The following is a 24,359-nucleotide window of genomic DNA, read 5'->3' on the forward strand; positions in this document are numbered from 1 at the left end:
TTCAAAATGTTCATTTCAGATTACTTTTATTAACTTTGTACATGTCATCAGACCTTACCCCTGAAGCGCAGTAAAACAGTTTGAGGTATTAAAACTGAAAAGACATTTGCGCGTATTTGTGAGGTCTTCCTTCCTACTACAAAAACCAAAGAGGGAAAAAAAAAAACCTCAGAGTAGCTAAAACAGCTTATAGCTTCGCTTCTCTTGCTCATGACCGAAGGGGAGCCAAAGAGAACATGGAGCTTCAAAAACAGTGTGTGTCGAGTCTTCTGTTCTGTGAAACGAAGTGTAGGGCTTGTCGATTATTCAGTTCCGTGAATGAAGTGTAGCATTTAAGGGACAAAACCTGAAGCAATAACCGTCCAGAGGCAAAGAATTCAAACAGACAAGCCAGCTTCAGTGATCTTCTGCACTAGTCACAGAGCTTAAGCTTGAACTACTACTAACCCGGGGCGTCTGAGATAGATTCGCCACAGTATTTCAGTACTGTCCGTATACACATAGAGTCCTACGGTGTGATGATCAGTTAATCATGTTACCACAGAAGGAAGGCAGAATGAAAGGGAAGATTGACTTTTTAAGTGGCTTAATTTTTGTTCAATATTAAAGAAATTATCCGGGATTTTTTCCCTTCGGGTTCTTTTTTTCACTTCATGCCACCCACCTTGAAATAGAAGAGTTGAGGTAATTATATTGCTAATTATTGTAATATAAACACTTGCTCCTGAAATATTCAAGCAAATTGGAAAAAGGGTAGTCTTTTAACTTGGTGATTGATTTAATTATTATATTAATTTGCAGTGTTCATACTCCTCTTGAAGCAAATCTAAAATTGCACATTGATTTGCATATGGCATATTAAAATCTGTCCTGAATAATGGATAACAGTGTCGTGACATCAAATTTCTACAGTTAATGCAGCACTACCAGGAGCTGTACATACCTGACTTTGATATATGTCATTGAGTTCTTTTACTTGTTCAGTTGTGAAAATAATTTGAAGATAATTTTTTTTTTTTTTTGCTTTTGTGTTGAACGTGACTTGTTTAAAATTGGTTTAAACGTTACTTTTTTTTTTTTTTTTTTTTTTTTTTTTGCAAAGCTGATAAAGCATCAAATGCTCTCACAGTTTAGTACTGGGTGAAGGTACTGTTCATTGTGTAGTGATTATAACATCTAGAAAGGTGATGTCTCATAAAGAAATCCCCTTTGGCCCTTTCATTTCCCTCCTTCTCATAAAAAGTTTAGGACAAAGGAACATCTTTTTTCATGTTGGCTCCTAAAATGTTCTACAAACAACACTTACTCTGTACTTCCTCTTTGTTTTAGGATAAAAAGAATACTAGCCTACTGGGGAACCCGAATGGGAGCATCATGCTTATATGGTACTGACAACGTCTGCTTCTCACGTGATGACTTGTGAACTAGCAACAACCTTCCCGCCGTGGCCTTGACTACATGGAAGCGGAGTGTTTAACTGGCAGGTGAGGTACCCTGTGCTGATGGTCCCATATGTACCAGGAGGAAGCCGTTCCTAGCCAAAGGAATAGTGTCCTAACACACAATGTATCCTTGGGACAATAAAAACCACTTCTACTATTTAGATTTTTCCAAGAATATTTGTAGTTTGTTTGGTGTTTTCTTTTTAAACAGATGTCATCAGGATTAAAACTCAATCCATGACACAGTAGGTCAATAAAAATATTAGTTAACTCTCAAATGTCCTTTTAAAATGTAGCCTTAAGCTGGAATTACCTGGAATTAAAAAACAAAAACAAAAAAAAAAAACCAAAACAAAAGGTAACTTTCATTTTTGGACCAGATACACTAATTTAAAACCATTGCATTGGGCTTTGCTGCTTACAGGAAAAAAATGGAATAAATTCTTTCTTTTTTCCTCTGTGGCTAAATTGACCTCTTATACCGTCAACAGAAATTACAAATGAAGTGAAAAATGACTGACCTTTTAAGGTCTAAGTCCTGAATATTTTTATTTACTGTCAATGTGCCCTTTGATGATAAGAAAGTGGGGTTGGCCACTTACATAGGTGGCAGTAGCAATACTACCCAAAGTCTTTCCCTAGGTTAACACTCACGAGCTACAACAAGAAGTCTCCCTAACCTAAAAAACTATCAAGTGTGGCTGTCATTGAACTCAGATGGACTCCTGACCACAGTCACACAGAGTGGTCAGTGACATCTTCCTCCTGGAGCAGGACAAGTCACTGTCACTCAAAGACAGGATTTCTTACGCCATTCAATACCAAGCTGGCGGATCCCTTTCGGTGTAGAAGGGCCAGTGAGCACAAGAGGAGAGAGAAGCACAGGACGCCCAAAATGACTATTCCTGATATCAGAGAGCTGGTGACGGCATTCAGCTGAAAGGGCGGCACACTCAAGGAACCTGTAAGAAGCACATACACTCTTACACAGTCTTCAAGACACATTTTACTCACGGCCTTCCCACTTGGCTCCTATAGAATACCCCTCACCAGTATTTCACAGTAGCACACTGGAGCATGCTATAATGTATTAATTACAATTTAATCGAAGGCCCAAAAATATTGTATGGATCAGAAGTTTGATATCCCAATAATGAAATAAACCAAAATAAAAGCTAAAGGTTTTGTAAAAAGAAATTGACCAACACATCACGTATGGCTTTAAAATTCTCTGTGAACTGTTATTTAAAACTTAGCAAATTGGTGAAAGTAAAACTCAACATACTGCTCAGCTACAGTTTCATAACAGATCACCAAAACATCTTGAAACATAGCACTTTTATTTGCTAATTATCTTACCAAGCTGTGAATTGTTGGTTGGAGTCTCATCTGCGGAGAGATAATAGAAAAACAGAAGTGAAAATGTCTGTGCACCCATTTGCTTTTGTGTTTTCCAACTCCATAAGTTTTAAACTCCATCCCTACTAATTTTCTTTACCAACCCCTCACCCAAGGTCCATGGAGTACTCATGAATGAAAGCCCATAAACCTTTCTGTTTTCCAATTTTCTACTCCTCCTGTATGGAATTTCATCCTCAAGTCTACAAATACAATCACAAAATATATTATACTGTATTCGTTCCTGCCAACATTGTTTTATTATTTTCTCTCTGCCAGGTTGGTGAGGGCAATAATTGTTAACAGCTATTACATTTTGTTATGGGCCTATAACCTGCCATTTGTTTTTCTGCTACAGAGAAATGTTCATTATTTAATGTCACTCTATTTTAAGTGTTGCCCATTTGCCTAACATAATCTCCAAAAAATCATTCTGAGCTCCAAGAAGATAAATTCACACCTAGTAACCCCCAAAAAAAAAAAAAAAAAAAAAAAAAAAGGCCAAGTGGACCCCTGAGCTTGAGTGGTAGTTCTGCCAAGTGGAAGGTTGGGGCTGTTGACTTTCACCTTTCCTTGGTGAACGTCATAGCAGCAATGAGCACAAATACTGAGTTCCCCCAATCTTACTGCCCAATTTGCAATCGTGTTGAATTTAACCTCCAACTGGAGTATTTTATATTCATGTTAGTGTGTACAAGTGTGTTTGTTCTAAAATAATAAGATACGTGTAGTTGATTATTTATGGTTATTAAACACTTTTATTACATTTAATACACTATGTAACACCATTAAGACCATAGAGTGCTATGTCATGGGTTGCCATATTTAACCTGCATGTTAGCCATGTGGCTTAGATATTATTGCTACAACCATCTTACAAGTGAAGAAATTTCCATCTGTCATTGCCTCTATGGCAATGTAAACATATGCTAACATTATAATTCCAGTTCTGTATTTTTTCTAAAATAACATAAATTGACCAAGTATAGAAAATATTTCATAGTTGAAATATTACTCTTCATAAACAAAATTATTTTATAGACTTGGCACAGGGAAATATTTTTAAAATATCTGATTCTGTTTTCTGCCAGACACTTGATTCATAGCAAAAAATATAGTTCTGTTATCATGTCTTGAAATAGAGATTTCAAAGCTAATATGTCATTCACTCAGAGAACTCTTTACAATGTGCATAAACATTCATTTTGGGGATGCTTTACAATGTGCATTGGTACTCATCCAGAGGCTGTTTTACAATGTACACTGCATTGTATTAGGACAAAAAAAAAAAAAAAAAAATGACACTCACAGGAACATTCTAACCTTCACCTAACATCTCTATATAGTTATTTCCTTTCTCATGGAAATAAAGGAGATGAATAGACTGTAGCGATTCATCCAAAAGACTTTCATGTCCTGTTTATAAGATAAGCTGGAATCCTTTTTATATGTCCTTTCTGGTGTACATTTAATTCCTTTTAGATTGCTTTGAGTAAATAGCTCCTTCAAAAGAAGTGTCCAGAATGAAACAGATATACTAAGCAAGAATCGACTCCTCCAAAGCACATGCACATACACACACCATACACATACACACACCATACACACACACACACACACACACACACACACACACACACAATTTTCTTCATCCTGAGGCTAAAAGAATCAAAATCTCTGCATTCCCCCTCCACACACTTCTGAAAAAAAAAAAAAAAACAATATTCTGGATACCCCCATGAACACTTTGCTATGGACAAAATGTTCTTGTGTGTTAGGGCCAAACCTCTCATGTCAAATGAAAGCACCAGTTTCAGCTTCTAGAGCAGAGAAGATAAAAGCATTGTACAACTGTCAGACAGCTGCATTCAAATCATGTACTGTTAGGATGTAGTTTGAAATTTCCTTTGAATAGCATCTTTTGTAGAGGACTGGCTTTCTGTTTGTTGTTTTTGATATCCTCTAATTTACTGTGTTGTAATAAAAATCAATGTGTAGCCCCAAAGAGGAGGCAGATATTTTCTGGGAGTGTTAAGTCACCACAGGCTTCTGTGCTCCCCGAGTCCTATTGGTCTTGATGTGTCCATATATGCCAAAAGAAAGGCACAAAGGCTGAAGGAATCAGATAAGTTTGAATATTAAACTCAGTGAGATGTGCAAAGAATATTCAACTGTCGGAGGATTCACAGGGCAGAGGCAATAGTAGCAGTACCACAGCTGTGCAAGCCAGAAATGGCATACGCATTGCAATGATATGGTCCTCCTCCCACCCCATCTAAAAAGCTGTACTAAGTGAAAATATGTAAACAGTACTCACTGGGAAGATATATGCAGGATAAATATTTCCCTTATCTCTGGCAAACTCAAAAAGTGTGTAATTACTTATGTTGCCTAATGAACTCTATCTTTTACGTTTAGAAAAACACTAAGCTTCTAAAATTTCCCATTGTATAAAGTGTGTTAATAGTCTAGCCCCACATCCCTTAGAGGGCAACTTTGTGAGTTAGTTTCTAGCAGATTGCCTGTCCTATGTAGAGACTAAATAAGTGTGCTCTTATGAATTATTAACTACCCCCCAAAACTTAAAGATCCTACTTGAACAATAGTTCAAGCTTTGAGTTATTCATATCAACCTATGTTAGCAAAACAATTAAGAGTTACTGTTTTCCAGATTTTGTACTAGAACTATTCACTACAGCCAATTATCTGCATTAGAAATGTTAACATTTGGAAGGTTTTAGGAAGAACACTGCAGAAACTTTAAGGATTTTACATTTCAAAATATATGGACATTTTTACAAATGACCTAACAAAAGGGATAGTTTGGGGGCAAAAATAACCAAACCAGATTTGATTTCATGAAAAAGAAAAACCAAAGAAGATTCCTAAGATTTTTGCAACTAAGTAGAAGTGACTTAAGCCAGAATTTCCCCCATCAAAAATTGACTGGCTCACTTAATAAATTAAGCAAAACTTCCAAGGATCAGGACTTAAAGGAGGCAAACCAAGGCTGAAATGGACTTCCCTATAGAAAACCCATCATTGCACCTAGAGGGATAACTTTAGAAGACTCAAGCAAAAACTTTAGTGAGCCAAAGGAAAAAGGATAACTCTGGTCATGAAGCTGAATATTAAGATTACATGGGATTTGTCTAAGTGTAGACATGGTTTGACTTCTAGATTCTTGTGAAACTTTTAAGACTACAGGGATCTTGTAGCATTCCAATGTTAATATATCAAACTGTAAGCAGTGAGGCCATTGTAGAGACTAACCTTATGCTATGAATCAAAATAATAGCAAAATGAAATGAGGTGGAGTGAGACAGAAGGACCCCAAAATTGCCGCGAGGATCTGAAGATGATAGTTTCAGGTTTTGCCAGTGGAGAAAGCTAACTTCTCATGTGTCAGATTCTGGACATACTTGATGTAGAAACAGTTCACAAACCAGAAAGGAGGAACTCTGAGCATGACAATAGAAGCAGTCTGCTAGGTATTTTGTGCTCTCAGGATAAATAAATGTGGAAGATAGCACATCAATGAAGGGTCCTTGCTAGTCTTCCATAGTACCTGACTTAGGTTCCTATTACTTATATCAAGCAGCTCATGACTACCTGTTACTCCAAATCCAGGGACGTCGGTGTTCTCTTCTGGCCTCACACATATATGCTATATAACTGAGAGATTCTCACTTCCAACATAAAAAGGGGTTTTTAAAAGATGAGATATTTTAGGGAGTGAGACATGGGACTGGTGAAATCAAGAAACCTGGATGGCTAGCTTTAGGGTTTGAGGCTCTTAACTGTTGTCTTTTGAAAATTATCTTATAGTAACAAAATATTTAAAATTTTAATGTTTAAATTTGGGGGATCCAGGTAAGAAGGAAACAAGGTTACTATTTTGTTAAGCATCCATCCAGGACGGATACAGAAGTCTCTCTCAAAGTTCACGTCTAACCGGAAAATTTATGTACATATATTCCATAAATATAAAAAGAGTTTTGTTTTGCCTACCCTGAAGCATTCCTAATTATTAGAAATAAGAGCTAGATTTCTATCCAATGTAATTCCGTCAGCAATTTTTTATAACTAGTTAGAATAAAGACGTGGGCCTTTAACAAACCACAAAATAGTCATCTTCAAACCATTCAGACAAGTCAACAGAGACTAAGCTTGAAATCTCACATTTAATAATCTTCTGCATTATTTAAAGGTCCTGTTGGCTTCCTTTTCAATAATACTATACTTATACAAACATGATATTAACTCAATTTCAAGCACTGTTAAGCTAAAAGTACCTTTTTACTTAATTATGTATTTCAGGAAGCTGGTTTCTTTTTCTATTAAATGGGTGACATTGGCAAAAAGGTAAAGATAATTTAATTGAACGATAATATCAGCCTTACAGCTAATATAAAATTTAGAAAACACTATTATCATATAAACTAAACCAATATTGTTCTTTTTAATTTTTGAGGACATTTGCAACTATATTATAAAGTATCTTTAAACCTACCTTTAAAAACTCTACATACTAAACATGAGGAAACACATCTCCAGCAAAATACAGTAATTAGTAGTCATATGGCATTTTAGAATAAAAGCTAGACCTAGAGTTGAGGGTGTCCAGGTTCAGTTTCAGTGACATTTACCACATATCTGTTTTATCCTATCAATTCTGGAAGTGTCTGGATTCATATAGAATTAAATCCATATCCTTTGTCTCATTTGTGTGTTTTTGTGCATAAACATGTGAAAAAGTGTTTGTGTCCATAAGCATGTTTGTGTACTGACACAGTGTTCAGATGCACATGTAAACGTGTGTTTGTGAATGTGTATCACTTGGTAGTGAAGGAAGCAATGGAGCAAGTGGTACTAAACCCGGCAACTCAACAATGTTTAATAGGATGATTGACAAAAACAGGGAGTTCACAAAAGAAGTCATGGTTTGGGGGCAGTAGGTTAAGAAAGGGTTTCCAGAACACAGGGAGTATAACTTCAGAAAAAAAGAAAAGTTGCCTTTTTAAAAAGATACTCTTTATATTTAGAATTGTGTGTGGGGGTGGGTGTGCTTGTGTGTGTGTGCTTGTGTGTGTGTGTGTGTGTATGCTTGTGTGTGTGTGTGTGTGTGTGCATTTACACATGTGTGCACAAGTGAGTGCTTGTGCCAGTGATGGCTAGAGACTTCAGATGTCCTGGATCTGCAGTTACAGGAGAGTATGAACAACCATCTATATGGGAATTGAGAACCAAACTTGGACCCTCTGCAAGAGCAGCAAGTGTTTGCAACTGCTGAGCTGTCTCCTCAGTCCCGAGGAAACCATCTTACAGGAGCAATTTTTACTTCAGCGTGGCTGCCAAGACTCTGACAGTGCCTCCTCCTGGTCTGGTTCAATGCAAAAGTAGATAACAAAGAGTACCAGTCCTTAAAGGTGTGCTACAGTGGGGAAAGAGTAAGCAGCAAGTATAGACTGGAGCCACAGAGGCCATGGCACATTTGCTGTGTGTGTGTGTGTGTGTGTGTGTGTGTGTGTGTGTGTGTGTGTGTGTGTGTGTGTCAAATGAGGAAATATACAGAAGACAGCACTGCCTCTTGTGTAAACACTGGGTAAATGGGAACTACTGCGATATTAAAATTGTTCACCGGTCTCAGCGCTAAGTAGTGCTGTCTAGAAACATGGAATACTTCTTGGAGGCCAAGTAGTCCACCATTTTTGCCTCCCACTCTGACTATACACAAAAAGGGAGGCCTTCTTACCACTCCGGGTGATGATCGGTCCTGCAGACAGGACCGCGTTTCCAGAAGTGCTCTGCGGGGCCCACGTTGTCCAGCTCTGAGCATCTCTCCTTTTTCTGTTGCCACAAATCTGAGGTGTTAATAAAAACAAATGAAATTCCACCCCAGCACAAAATTGTTTCTTTATGGCCATTTGGAAAGCAGATTCTTTTGGAAGACATACCACATGTTTAATTTTATTCATTTCCTTCTGTGCATTTATTTAATTACTTTGCATATAAATACTACAGTGTTTCTTCTCCCAGCTTGGACCACATTTCTTATTTCCTCCCCGCTGTAATTGTGCACTGCCTCATTAGTTTACATAGCTCAACAGCTCTCCTGAAAACGAGCTATGTTTATCAAACTCTGCCACTTTTATTTCTCTCAAGCCTTTAATAAATTCTTCCCTAAAATGTTGGTCAGCACAGACCCAAATTAATGTGGACTCTGCTTTTGCCTCCATCTGATCCAGTGAGTTTAAACCAAATGAATCACAGAGTGGAAGAAATAACTTCATATTTGCACATATTTGAGGGATGAATATAAACATTAAAGATAATTTAAATTCGAAAAACTACTTATGTTTGTTCTCTGGTTAATATTAATGTAATTCTGGGGAACATGTATAAATAAAAGTTCTGAGTTTCTTAAATTCCCTACTCACTACATCTACAGTTTGGTGATGGCTGCATCCCATTTGATCCAGATCTTTCAGAGACTTTAAATTTTGATTGAAAGGATTCCTGAACCATCTGGCACTAATCCATCTTTTAGAACCAGCCCAACCCTCCTCTTGTTTCCCTCCACTTTCTGCCCCTCCTCCCCTGTTACCTGTGTCTGTAACTTCGGAGCATCCTTGGTATGGACTGTCTCACACATGTTCTTTACCCTGCTGGAGGTTCACCCTCAAAGTCGCCAGCCAGGTCATCCCCTCTGCCTATCCCACCAATCGTCCTCTCCTTTCTCAAAGGACAATCACCCCACTTACTACAACCCACGTGCTCACCTGCCTTTGCTACTATTGCTTTTGTTTTGTTTCTTGACCATTCTTTCATGATCCTAACAGATCAGCCAATGGAATTCAAATCCATGATAGCTTCGCCACTTCATGCCCAGCTTGGCACAAAATAAACAATCAATAAATCCTTATGAATGAACAATCAGCTCATAGTTCACCCTGACCTATGACTTCCCTGAGATCTAATAGCCTTTCAGCTTTAGAGGAATTCAGTAACTTAAAGTAAAATTTTCTTATAGACATACTGGCATGAGGAGAGGACAGTCATCAGCTCTGCAGAGTTTTGTCAGGCAGTGCAGGAACACAGTAGACATTTTTTGATTCTTGTGTTTCACAAAACGGAAGACTTCAAATGAAAATCGGCCCCGCTGGCTTCTGCCATTTTCGATGACAGTAGTTTGAGGATCTTTGTCACAGCTACATTTGGGGGGGATCAAAAAACAGGGCATCACTGGAAAGTACCAACCAGCTGGGACTTGTGGATTAATTTGCGTGACACAAAGGGCACCCTCATTGCATTATAAGCAAGAAAAATGCATTTTTGCAGATAAAGAATGGGAAGGGTACAAGCAAGTCAAGTAGTTATTGATGAGTGTAAATAGATCGTAAAATGTAAACAAAGCAGTTTCTGACCACAGGGTAACATCAAGTTTAGGAGCGCCATACTACTCCAGGACTCAAAGGTCCAGGTAATGTAAAATAAGCATCATGAAACCACCCTCTCATCTCTACACCACACTCACCTCTAAAGCCTACAGGGAAAAATTATTGTACATATTTTGTATTCTCCCAGGATATTTTAAAATAAGGATATACTCATACAAGAAAATGTTATTTTATTGCATTTTACATGAACCATTTCATTCTACAAATCCCTATCATTTTTAAACAACAGTAGAATGTTCCAGTGCACACAAAAGCTAGAATTATTTTAGTCAGTTCCTTGTTTAAGTACAATTGATTTCTTTGATCATTCACTGTAATGAAAAAAACTAATTAATATTAAACCTGTACAAACTATTACACATATCTCTATGATAATTTAATATATTTACCACATTATCTTCTATGAATGTGGTTTCATATATATATATATATATATATATATATATATATATATGTGTGTGTGTGTGTATGTATATATATATATGTACATATATATATATACACACACATATATATGCACATCATATATATATACATATATTATTGGATTGTTTTCCACTTGATTGACCATAATAAGGAAATATTCCAACATAATTTTAATGTGTACTGTACATACTATAAATGAGTTTGTTTATCTTTTGACATACACTGTAAACTGTACCTCCTTTGCCAAGTTCAATTGTGGCCTTCCCCTTTCTGATTCACATAAGATTTTTCATGTAGTAGGGAGAATGGTTCCTGATTTGATACATATATTGCAAGCTGTTATTCCAAAGTTTTAGAAGTAGTTTATATATTTTATTCTGCTACATCTAAAGCAGAATTTTATGTATTTTAAAATAATAATCAACTTAGGGTTTACTATGCTGTATTTAGTGAAGTATAAAACTGATAGTTTTCTTACAATTATTCATTGTTTTTGAGATTTTTCTTTTCTTTTAATTCCCTGTTCATCCCCTCCCATTGGAGCACTGTACTGTACTGAAATCTCATGTTCTGACATCTACTTCTAAATTTACCATTCAATATTTTATTTCTAGCAGACCACCACATCCTTTGCTAACAATAGAACTATTTCTGTGAGATCTAATGGACCACATACACTGCATCTTACTCCCTACCTCATAGTTTGCATTTTCTGGGTATCAGTCAGATATTTTTCTTTACCACATTAGCCTGTGACATTTTTTCAAATAATCTTTTCCCTAATGTATTTTAAATTTATTAGTGTATTTCCTTTTGAACCCAAGTGGTAGTTCTGCATTTTATGAATATCCAAGTGACAAAGTCATTCTGTTTTATGACATTATTATAATACACACACACACACACATATGTGTGTGTGTGTGTGTGTGTGTGTGTGTGTGTATAAATATATGTACCACTGTGTATGTGTGGATACACTTGTGTATATGTTTATCTATTTGTGTGTATATGTTTGTGCTTGTGTGAGGGTATATCTGTTTGTGTATGTGTGCATGTGTGTGGGAAGCGGGTAGGGCCGTGCGGCAGCCAAGACAGCGCCCTGACTCATTGCCAAGCCCCGTGATCCCTGCTTGTTTACCAAGCACCTGAATGATCACCTGCACCTGAATGATCATGTGCTGCTCGCCTGACGCATAGTGTCATACAGCATGATATTGAGTCACTGGCCTATCAACACCCACCCTGTCTGCGTGCATGGCTCGTGTACAGAGCATGCTGAATGCTGATTGGATGATGAAGAGTGATGAGAGACGAGTGCAGAGGGTGGAGGGGGATAAATTGGGCGATCCCCCAGAATAAAGAGGGAGAATAAAGGAGAGGTATAATAAAGAAGCTGCGAGAGAATAAAGGAGAATAAAGAAAGCTGAAGCGGAAGCTGCTCGAACCCTGCCTTGGCGTAAGTTTTGTCTTTGCCCCACCTCTGCTGGCCAGAGGCTGGGGTGCACAGCGCATGTGTGAGTAAGTATGTGTATAGATGTGTATATGTGCTTGGATGTGCATGCATGTGTGTCTAAGTATGTGTTTGAATGTACATGTCCACAGGGTCCAGAGGTTGGGATCAGGTGCCTTCTTCAATCACACTGCAACTTATTGTTTGAGACACATTCTAATTTTCTAAACTCAGTTAAGTTTCCTGAGAGAGAAAGTCTCCAACTTTTGTTACAATCATGACTATGTCTTTCTCAGTTTTCTCTCCACTTTAGGGAACATTAAATTTTACCTTGCACATAATTTCAGTAAGTCAATGTGATCATATTTTTTTCAGTTTAGGAAAGTATTCTTAAATTACATTTTTAAAAAATATTCTATTATTTTAGACCTTTAAGTCAGGATTTCAGGGTAATATAATTTATATATTTTATATAGTATGTACACACAATGAAAATAGACATCCATAAAAACATGTTTTAATCCATTTACCTACTTTTTTGTCTGTCATTTCTATATCAGTCTCCTTTATTGTCTTTGTTGTTTCTTTTATTTATATTTACTACTTTTGTCTTCCATGCATTGTGCTCTATTACTACATGGCTCTATTCATGTGAATATATTCTAGTGACATCTATTTCTACCTTAAATTTCTCCAGGTCACCTTTCCCATCTTCATTGCTTTTCTTTCTATTTTTCTATTTTATTTTCCTGGGTTCTAACCATTTGATCTACTGAAGTTCTACTGAAGTTTCCTTTTAGTAATTTTAAAATTAGTATTGAGATTCTCAGTTATAAATGTCTTCTGTCCTATGATATTTCATTGTGATGAATTTATATTTAAAACTATTTTTTGCTGCCATTCTCAATAATTTGTTTATTTTAGTGCTTTGCAACATTGCAAAGAAATGGTTTCTTTGATACTGTTTCTGTCTCAAGTATTGGTATTTAGCTGGACTTATTACTTTCAGAGGCTCCTAAAATGAAGTAGAATGGTAAAGACTTTCTTCTCCAGCTCAAGGACTCCATTCTTCTGTTTTAAAGTGATAGAAGTGTTCAGCTGCATTGCAGTGCTATAGCTAAATTTTCTCTACCTTGCTGAGCTTTAAGAAATTCAGAGAATTCGTTGAGGCTCCTGGACTCCAACGTTTCTAGTGAGTTTCTTTCCTTCCACTTAACAAGATCTCCCACTATGGACTCTCCAAGAACTCCCTCCAGCATCACTTCTGATGTTCCCCAGCCCTGGCAACTGTTGGACTTCAGAGCTGCTGTCAGCAACTCCAATTCAGAGGAGACTCCTTCTAGCCACATTCCTTCCAGTCACTGCTATAATTTGCCAGCAGCAGCAGTCAGCCCTCTTTTTTTTTTTATTGAATATTTTATGTATTTACATTTCAAATGTTATCCCTTTTCCCGATTTCCCCTCCAGAACCCCCCTCTCCCATACCTCCTTCCCCTTCTTCTATGAGGATGCTTCCCCTCCTACCCACCCATTCCCACCTCACTGCCCTGGCATTCCCCTACACTGGGGAATCAAGCCTTCACAGAACCAAGGGCCTCTCCTCCCACTGATGCCAAACAATGCCATGATCTGCTACATATGCAGCTGGAGCCATGAGTCCCTTCATGTGTACTCTTCAGTTGGTGGTTTTGTCCCAGGGAGCTCTGGGTTGATTGATTGATATTGTGGTTCTTCCTATGGGGTTGCAAAGCTGTTCAACTCCTTCAGTCCTTCCCCTTACTCTTCCATTGGGACCCTGTGCTAAGACCAATGGTTGGCTGTAAGTATCCACCTCTGTATTTGTCAGGCTCTGACAGAGCCTCTCAGGAGACAGCTATAACAGGCTCCTGTCAGCAAGCACTTCTTGGCATCTACAATAGTGTCTGGGTTTGGTGTCTGAATATGGGACGGATCACAAGGGGCAGGGGGGAAGGCAGTTTCTGGATGGCCTTTCCTTCAGTCTCTGCTCCACACTTTGTCCCTGTATTTCCTTTAGACACAAGCCCTTCTGGGTTAAAAATCTGGAGATGAATGGGTGGCCCCATCCTCCAACTGAAGGCAGTGCCTAACCTCTGGATATGGTCTCTGCAGGTTCTCTCTTCCCTATGTTGGCCATTTCAGCTAATCTCGTCCTGGGACTCTTGTTTTCCTGACCTCTGGGTCTTGCTGTTGGCTACCTTCAGTTCCCTATCTCCCATTGCTACACACCTTTGTTCAAATTCCTGATCCTCTGTATATCATCCCTGTCTCCTCTCATACCTGATCCTGCCCCCTTGTTTTCCCCTTCCTTTCCTCTCTCCCTCTCAAGTCCCTCTCACCTCTACCTCCTATGAGTATTTTGTCACTACTTCTAAGCATCCACATTTCGGTCTCCCTTCTTTTTGAGCTTCGTGTGGTCTATGAATTGTATGTTGGGTATTCCAAGCTTTGGGGATAATATCCACTTATCAGTGAGTGCATACCATGTATGTTCTTTTGTGACTGGATTACCTCACTCAGGATGATATTTTTCTAGTTCCATTCATTTGCCTAAGAATTTCATGAAGTCACTGTTTTTCATAGCTGAGTAGTACTCCACTGTGTAAATGTACCACATTTTCTGTATCCATTCTTCTGTTGAGGGACATCTGGGTTCCTTCCAGCTTCTGGCTGTTATAAATAAGGCAGCAGAAGCAGCAGCAGCAGCCCTCTTTTACCCTCTAAAATCTCCAATAGAAAACTTGAAATAACTCAGAAGTTGTCACCCTATACCATATTTATCCCATAAGTTTCATGATCACATTCAATATGATTCATTTGTGATGATTATAGAAATGTTGGTAAACAAATGTCAAATCAAAATGATATATAATCTTTCCACTTAAAAATACCCACAGTGAACCTTGTGGCTTATAGTGGCTTTTTATATAAGTGAGTCTAACTATATACAAAGTTATTTTATGTCAGTTCTTAAGCTTTACTTCTTAATATACTTACATTTTTAATTTTCAGAATGAAAGTATCAAGAGGATGAAAGGGCAAATTTATAAAATAATTTCCATTTAATAACTTACCACATGATAGCTGCATCTATGTGAACTCATTGACTAATTGGTTCTCTGTCATTTACTGCATCATTTTTTTATTGCTGTGTATACAGTTTACGCCTGTGCTTTACAGTTTTACTAAAACTGTTAGGCTACAATATCACAAATACTGAAAAATACACTTCTACATTTGGAAGGGTCAAATCAAACATGAACTCTTTTAAGTCTGTTCATATACACTGATATTTTTACCTCCAAAACCTAGCTGAGAATTTCCAGCAATCTAATATATTAAAAGTGGTAGTTTGGCCATATCCTCTGAGCACCATCGTAACCTTGATTAGCCAATAAAGCACATTCTTTGGTTTCCCATTATGCTTCACCCATCATGTGTCAATAACTGCAATGATCTGAGCCAAGTGCACTTTACAAGTGTGATTAGAAGACATTGCATATCTCTCAAGTCTGTTCTGCTGTCAGATAAAAATGCTGAAAGGGAGCTGGAATGATTGAATGGCTTTATGATCAATGACTCCTTTCCTTAGACATAGATTGCATTCACTCTATCACTGTCAATTGGGGAACCAAGTTGAAGTTATTAGCTCTGGTTTAAAAAAAAAGAGTAGCAGGCTATACTATACTTTCATATTAAATACTGATAAATGAACAAAAGTGCTTTTGGATCTAAATTTTCCAACCATTACTTTAGCTTTACTGTCCTTTTGACATATGATAATATGGTATAGCTGCCAATAAACAATATCATCCTGTTGCTCTCTTTTATTGAGAACAATAACCTTACTGTCTTCAGTACATAAGACTGTGAATTATTCTGCATCTCCTAAACATGAATAAAACATTGTTAGTAGATGAAGCTTGGTTACACTTCTCCTTTTACAACAGGCTTACCAATATTTTGTGTTGCAAACTGTTTTTAACTTTTGTATGCAGTTGAAAAGTTCAAATTGTAAACTTGAACTTTTAAAGCTTAAAGGGCTCTATAAATGGTTTGTCTGACCTATATATTAAATTTTAATTTTCTATAACGGGGTCTTTGGTTTCAGAACAAGACTTAGACACTTACCTAAGGAAGAGATCGTACCGAATATCATCATTTGGATTCCCAGATGGGGTTGTGTAGCAATAATCCATTAAAACATTCCATCTGCAGAGAAAAACAAACATGATCTGGTGTGAGAGTCCTCCTAGAGTGTTGGCAACCAATCCAAAGAAAGTATTAGTCAAGTTCTTAACATTTGGATTATATTTTCAATACTTGCTATTTACAAAAGTTTCTTGTTTATTAAACATTTCTCTTAAAACTATGTATTTAGAATTCTGCAACAATTGTCAAGTGGAATGGAGATGAATGTCGCAAAAAGCAGGAGATAAGGCAGGTGGATGGTCAAAGGCTGAAGAAACAAAACTGCAAAGTGAATTACACTGCTATCCACATACGTTTCAGTATGAATCATACTGTTTAAAGAAGTTACTCTAATACCATGAAAATATAGTCATAATGGCATAGATAATGTGTTTGGAATATGAATTGACTCAATAGGGATAGGAGTGGGATTTCCTGACTGCCTTTGGTTAGTAGAAGCCGTGAGGATATGTAGCTTTCTTCCATAGGGTTATATTAGAGTAAGATTTATGACTTTCATCATCCCACTGCATTGCATTACCACAGGAAATAAATGTGAATAATATAAAAAGAAATTCCTATGATTGGTAAAATGATTTTAAACAGTTGCGTACTACATAATCCATGGTTAGAGGGACAGGGAGAATGTGAAGCCACACCCAACTTCTACATTATACAAATCTCCTAGGAAGTCTCAAGTTTAAAACATAGGGTACACTCCAGAGTTTTATAGTTACATAGTTTTAAAGGGCTGAATTCGATCATCAGAATTTAAATTCTCATATAGGGGTAGGGTTTTTATTTGTGGGTTTTTTTGCTTTTGGTTTTGTTATTAATTTAAACAATGTCATGATATGATCCTTTTCAGGTCTGAAGATGTTTTTTTCCCCCTAGAAAGTTGAAGTGAATGGTCTAGGCAGAATCAAAAATACAAACATTGGGTTTTATTTATTTATTTATTTATTTATTTATTTGCAGGGTTCTTTCTGAAAACTGTTTTACATAATTTTAGTACAGATTCTTACTATGACAGTTATTTTATGAATTTTAAATACACCGTCAGAGCCAATAAAAAAAAAATCACAGGTATATCAAATGACCTTGAACCAGCTATCTTTCTGATGAAGAAATACAGGACATTCTGGCATTCCAAAAGATCTCCACATGGCCTCTTTCAGTCACTACTCCTGTTTGTTTATGGAAAGCCTTGCTATTTCACAGTTAATGACACAAAATGAGTAGCATTCCCTTAGCCCTTATCATTCGTTGTTTATTTTTATTAGTATGACTTAATGGTGTGGCAGTGGCCATATATTTCAAGAAAGACTTCAGAATGAATAAGCTAACATTATGACTGGGGAAAGCTCAGTAATTTAGCTAATCAAGGTAAGGGTGCACAATTACCTGCCATCCAGATTAGTAGCTTGCACAGCTGCAAACACTTTGGTTTTCAAGGGTAATCCTATACTCGGGATAATTAATTGCTCCCTGTAGGTTGAATCCTAATGATGAAATAATAAATAATCCATATGTCATTACCTTTCTATCAATAGAAACTTTAATACTTAAAATTGTTAAAGAAACAAAGATTGTTCAAATCAGCACATATTTACATAATTAACTCCAAAGGGATTTATTTCACCCTCATGTTGGCAAAAATTCTCCAAATAAAGATGAATACAAAAAGTTGATTTTGGTGCATATATTGTCTTGTTTACATGATTTAATCACATATGATGGTTAATATTTAGTACATGTAAATTATATTAAATAGTTAATAATTAGTATTAGTTTGTTTAGTATTCAACTCCCAATATTGTGTTGATTTAAATTAGGACTCCATTTACTTTTATTAGTCTCTAATTTAAGTTTTCTTTAATTAAATATGCTTCAATTGAAACCTTTCACTGTTGGAGTGCCAGGTGCTCACTTCGTGAAATCATTCATTTATCTAGAATCACTTCTCATCTGATAATCCAAAATTACCAAAATTTAACTTAAAGCCAGAGCAGGGAAGAAGAGAGAGAGAGAGAGAGAGAGAGAGAGAGAGAGAGAGAGAGAGAGAGAGAGAGAAGAGAAGAGAGGTAGGGGGAGGAGAGACCAACATAATTTCTGAGCTGTCAAATTTTCTGTGATAAAAAACTTGTACAAAATTTCCTTTTCCTTAAAAATTTTAGAATAATTCTAAATAAATTATACCTATCAGCCCCCTGACATTGAAGTAAAGTACCAAGTAGAAATTCAAAAGTTGTAGCTACAGCCTTTCCTCATCTATATACAGCTAGAGCCACAAGTCCCACCATTTGTTTTCTTTGGTGGTTTAGTTCCAAGGAGCTCTGGGGATACTGATTAACATTTGAAATGTAAATAAAGAAAATATATAATAAAAAAAAGTTGTATCTAAAAGTTGATAATAAAGAGAAATAAAGAAAAATATAAAATGCCAAAGGAAAAATTCCTCAAAATCTTAGTCAAATCGTTTAACTTTCAAAAATTAGTTTCCTTAAAATTAATAACTCAAAATATTTGCTGTTTTACAGCAAAATTATTTTTGCCGTTCACTGTGAAATTTTAGTCACCAAAGGATATGGAGTATATCCCATTTATTTGGTTGGATAAAAGCAGCATATTTAGAATTTTTAACATGAAAACAATAGGGTTTGGATGTATGACATTTAAAAGAATTGCATCCAGGGATCCACCCCATAAACAACCACCAGCCCAGGCACTAGGCAGATGCCAACAAGAGCTTGCTGATAGGAGCCTGATATAGTTGTCTTCTGCGAGGCTCTGCCAGTACCTGGAAAATACAGAAATGGATGCTCACAGTCATCCATTGGACGGAGCACAAGGTCCCCAATGAAGGAGCCAGAGAAATACCCAGGGAGCTGAAGGGGATTGAAGCCCCACAGGAGGAACATCAATATGAACTAACCAGTACCCCCAGAGCTCCTTGAAACTATACCACCAATCAAAGAAAACACATGGTGGAACTTGTGGCTCTAGCTATATATGTAGCAGAGAATGGCCTAGTCAGTCATCAATGGGAGGAGAGGCCCTTGGTCCTGTGAAGATTCTATGCCCCAGTATAGGAGAATGTCAGGACTCGAAATGCGAGTGGGTGGGTTGGGGAGCAGGGGGAGGGGATAGGGGATTTTCAGAGGAAAAACTAGGAAAGAGGATAACATTTGAAATGTAAATAAAGAAAAAAATCTAATAAAAAAAAGAATTGCATCCATGAGGTAACATTCCATTTTTGAGACAGACACATAGATACATGAGAGACTGCATGACACATTTAGGGAAATATAAGCTTCTGTATCACTAATTATTGTCTATACTTATGTGATAAATAGTGATGGCTTCTATATCCACGACAGAAAAAGTAGTATATTTATTCATAATGTTTCTGGATTTCTTTTCCAACATCTTGAAGGAAATTTCACTCCACTACCCATCTTGCTCTTGCATCTTATGTTTACATTAATGTTATCCCCAGGAATGCTGACTTTCTTCACAAAAAGTAAGCTCATAAAACATTTGCAAATGACATTTTTCATACAACCCCTTTGTGGTTTGGTCATGAGTGATCAGATTTTTTTTTTTTTGTTTGTATGCCCCTATTTATTCAGACACTCATCAAACACTAACAGGTACAATTTAAATATAAAAGGCATCTTGCTTTCTATTTTATCAGGAAATAAACAGTTACTTTCCTATTACACAAAGAGAAGGCCACAATTCCAGTTAAAATAAATTGAATGCATAGAATCTTCATCTTCAAAAAAAGTTACTTTTTTGTAAATATAACTTTCTCAAGCACATAGACTATGTCCTATTATACATAAACATGACAGAAGGAAGAAAGCTGTATCCAGACAGTATGCAGCTGTTTCTGTACTAATATCAAAGCAGAGAAGAGTTCAGTGTCAGTCATGCAAAATGGATATATATATATATGTATATATATATATATACATATATATATATATATGCATATATATATATATGTATATATATATACATATATATATATATATATACACTTCTCTAGAGGAAGTATGACTCCTAATGGTTGTAAATGACATTAAAATTTAAATACTACAATACAATTACATTTGAGTGACTAAGTAGTATTATCCCAAATGTGGTTTGGAATTAATTAATGGAAGGATTCCAACATTTACTTTTCTAATATAAATTGCTAATTTTTAATGTCTTGTTATATAGCAAAATAATATGACATTAGACTAGTTTGGGACAATGATATTTACACATGAGCACAATTAATGTTGCGTGTCCTTCTATGATTTTCAAGATATAGAACATATAATAAGATGGGCGAATTAAACATAATGATCACCCTTAGCTCACAGAAATGTCTCTACACTCGTTCATTTTTTAACCAATAAACCATACTAGAAAAAGATATAATAAGAGATGGAATTTTTACAGGGGTGTTGAAATGTGTTGGAATGTTCTATTTTTTTTTAAATCAAATTGTCTATAAAACTAAATTTTGCTTTAAAAATAGTAAATCGGTTAACTTTAAAAAAAATGTAAAACCTTTTCTATGAAGAAGGCTCACTGGTTCAATGTCTTCCTGCGCAGCATGACGAGCAGGATTCATACCCTCCAAAGACACATTAATGTCAGATAAACATGATATCAGAACTGTAATTTTAGCATTCAAGAAGCACAGACAAGAATCCCTTGAGCAAGCTAGCTAACCAGACTAGCCCCACTGAAAAGCTCTGAGTTTAACTGAAAGATCTTGACTTAGTAAATAAAGCAGGAAAAAAAGTATGGGGCAAGACTATTGATAATTGCCAATAACTTAGGGTTTCCATATTAACTTCTACACACATATATGCATTACAAATATACATGTATACACCATACACAGAGACACATAAAAAAGCTATAAAAGCTATTTTTTTAGAAATCATTTAATTTTAAAATGCAATTGGTAAGGAATTTTTACATTTTTATTTTTATTTTAATTAAATTATCAATATTTCAGTGACAATTAGTGATTAAAATTCAACTTTTGACACTTTTTCAATTACAGTATTATAAAAATGATTACCTTCTCTATAGAAATGAAATATGAAGATTATTAAGTTATAAACTTCTATTTGGCATCAACAAAAACTCTGTAGGAATATGCCTGAGCACGGGACTGTCACATTATTTCTAGTAGTAAAGATAATTTATCATGAAGATTGTCCTCTTGCAAACGTTTGATTCTCTGTCCTTCCAGTGGAAAAAAATAGTTTAATTTCACAGAAAATAAAGATACATTGAGTGGTATATGGATTTTGGTTGATTGGTTTTTTGATTGGTTGATTTTCCAAGGCAGGATTTCTCCCTGGCTGACCTGGACTCGCTTTATAGACCAGGCTGGCCTTAAACTCACAGAGATCTGCTTGCCTCTGCCTCCCTGTGCTGGGATTAAAGATATTCACCACCATGCCTGGCTCATACGGATGTATTTTTTTCACTGTGTTAATAATGAAAATCTTCATCTCTGTCTCACTCAGTTAGGATTGATAACTCTAACATGGTCAACCTCAATTCTTCTTCAAAGAATTTACATACAGAACTCAACAGAAATAATTCTACAATTTAAGGCTTCTTTTCCAAATATTGAACACAAAAGTTATAAATATATGGTTATCTTCTGAATAAAATGTCTGTACGTAGTTGCTAAATATATAGAACTAAGTTGATTTTCAGGAAAAAAAAGTTTACAAGTGACAGAAAGACAATCTTTAGTACCACACATTTTAATGTGTTGTTTAGAACTCTGTGGTGTCAAACTACAAACTTATAAACAAGATTTTTTTAAATGCCTTTGCAAAATGTCCTACTACAATATTTATAGCTCATTATATTCAACGGATAAAGCGCTGACTTTTAAATCAGTTGCATGAATTATAACTCAGTGCCATGATGACATGAATAATAATACAAAAATCAGATTCATAATTTACAAAAATGTTGGTTGATAGATTGAAAAATTGATATTTAAATCAGGCATTTAAAATGTATGAATAAAAATTTTAATCAACATGAAAATATCATTTGGGGGATTAATGTTGCACTTATAAATAGAAACCCATGTATTTTTCACGTGTTGCTGCCACTCTCGATATTTACATGACAAAAGTTTAGACAGTGCTATGTCATCAGTACAAATTATTTCAGATGGGACAGAACTGTCATCAGCCAGAACCCATGTTCAAAATATTAACACATTCATCAAAAATGATGCCTCCGAGAGAAGTATCATTGAACTGTGTGTATCTTTGTTTCACAAGCGCAGTACTTTCCCAAATCTTAACCCTGATTAGAGAGAGAGAGAGAGAGAGAGAGAGGATGAAAGATGGATTCTTGGAATAACTATTACAGAATCACATTTATGGTAGGAAATTTCAATCATTTATCAACTTTTAGAAAATTTAATGGAGCTTGCAACACACCTTTATAACGAAGATATGTGAAAATGAAAACAAGACGGATAAATATTACCAAACTGCAGCAGGGATAATGTGACTTTCAGTAGGTTTTTATAGAAATGCCATTCACATAAATGACTCCTCCCAACAGAAAAAGGGAAAATAATGTCTCTCACCCATCAACTTACGTTATAAAGGAGCAAGTTCAAAGTACTGACAAATGTCCCATTGTTCTCTCTCACAGAAATAGCAGCTGAGGACCTAAAACCGATTTCCAAGAGGGAAAACACGAATGAGATTTTAAATTAAAAGTTTTATTTATATCCAGGTGTTAGATTTTAGACAGTAAACTCTTGAGCTAACTTGACATACTTTTAACTAGATTTGCAATAGGTATAGTGTTTAAATCACCAATATGGCAAATTATTAAAAAAGCAAGGGAAGTCAAATGAAGACAGACTGTCATTTATAATCCCTTTTATTGATAAAATCATCTTTTTATTTGGCATTTAATATGTAAGGTTTTTTTTTGCAGGAAAACTAATTTCCTAAGAACTCAAATGTGAGGCAAATAGAATTTCATCAATTTTACAAGTTCTATGAAGTCAGATATTTGCTCACCTTTGTTCATACTAGAACAAACAGTATATGGTAAATAATTGAGGTTTAATAAGCATTGATTAAATAAGTGAAGAGATTACTTAGATATGCCAGATGAAGATGGAATGAAGAATGGTACTTCCTACATCTTCATTCCTCCGGGCCTTTCCACACTTCAGCTTTGCCTTTGACTGAGGTGGATACCATCAATGTGCTATGAAAATGTCTCTACTTTTAGCCCTAAAAAATGTATACTCATGTACTAAGATTAAATAATAACTAGAACTTTCCAATATAAAACATCAAAATGGAAAAACTTTTTGTTCAATTATTCCATTTTGTCAAAAATGGTTATCAAATTTAGGTGATTATTGTGGACATATTGCATCTTCATGTGTGTATTTTTGGAAATGATAAACAAGGACATGAATATATTCCATAGCTTCAGTCTATATCTAGAATTCTTTGGTCCTGTGTCATGCTGTCCTTCTCTCTTCTCCAAACAGTCATAGGAATTTAGAGTCTGGAGCTAGAGAACCCAATAGGGAAGGTAAGTGACAGTTGGGTCAAGCAGGACCCAGCAGTACAGTGATCAGGTGCCTTATGCATTGGAGACACTACAATACTTCAGAACCTCATAAGCACCTATGGCTTTTGTGCAAAAGTTAAAAACAATGCTAAATAGATAGATCATAAATATATAAATAGATCATAGATGATAGATAGATAGATAGATAGATAGATATGATAGATGATAATACATAGATGATAGATATAGAATGATTGGTTGGTTGATAAATAGAATATAGATGATAGATAGATAGATAGATAGATAGATAGATAGATAGATAGATAGATAGATAGATAGATAGATAGATCAATGATAGATAGATGGATAGGAGATAGATGATAA

General features: G+C 35.8%; 1 protein-coding gene across 2 annotated transcripts in view; it reads right to left on the minus strand.

Moving 5' to 3' along the window:
• Positions 1-1,022: 1,022 nt before the first annotated feature.
• Zpld1 (zona pellucida like domain containing 1) overlaps positions 1,023-24,359 on the minus strand; it is a 59,640-nt gene continuing 36,303 nt past the window's right edge. The window contains exons 6-12 of one of the 2 annotated variants that reach the window (XM_021209788.1): positions 23,035-23,107; positions 17,790-17,887; positions 16,326-16,406; positions 9,880-10,051; positions 8,596-8,704; positions 2,802-2,831; positions 1,023-2,404 (exon numbers count right to left, since the gene is read on the minus strand). In XM_021209788.1, the coding sequence (XP_021065447.1) occupies positions 2,229-2,404; positions 2,802-2,831; positions 8,596-8,704; positions 9,880-10,051; positions 16,326-16,406; positions 17,790-17,887; positions 23,035-23,107 (739 nt within the window). In that variant the 3' untranslated portion in view covers positions 1,023-2,228. The remainder of the gene's footprint in view (positions 2,405-2,801; positions 2,832-8,595; positions 8,705-9,879; positions 10,052-16,325; positions 16,407-17,789; positions 17,888-23,034; positions 23,108-24,359) is intronic. The other variant, XM_021209789.1, reaches the window with a different exon arrangement.

This window comes from Mus pahari, chromosome 12 (genome assembly GCF_900095145.1).
Source record: "Mus pahari chromosome 12, PAHARI_EIJ_v1.1, whole genome shotgun sequence".
In the NCBI taxonomy this organism is placed as follows: Eukaryota; Metazoa; Chordata; class Mammalia; order Rodentia; family Muridae; genus Mus; species Mus pahari.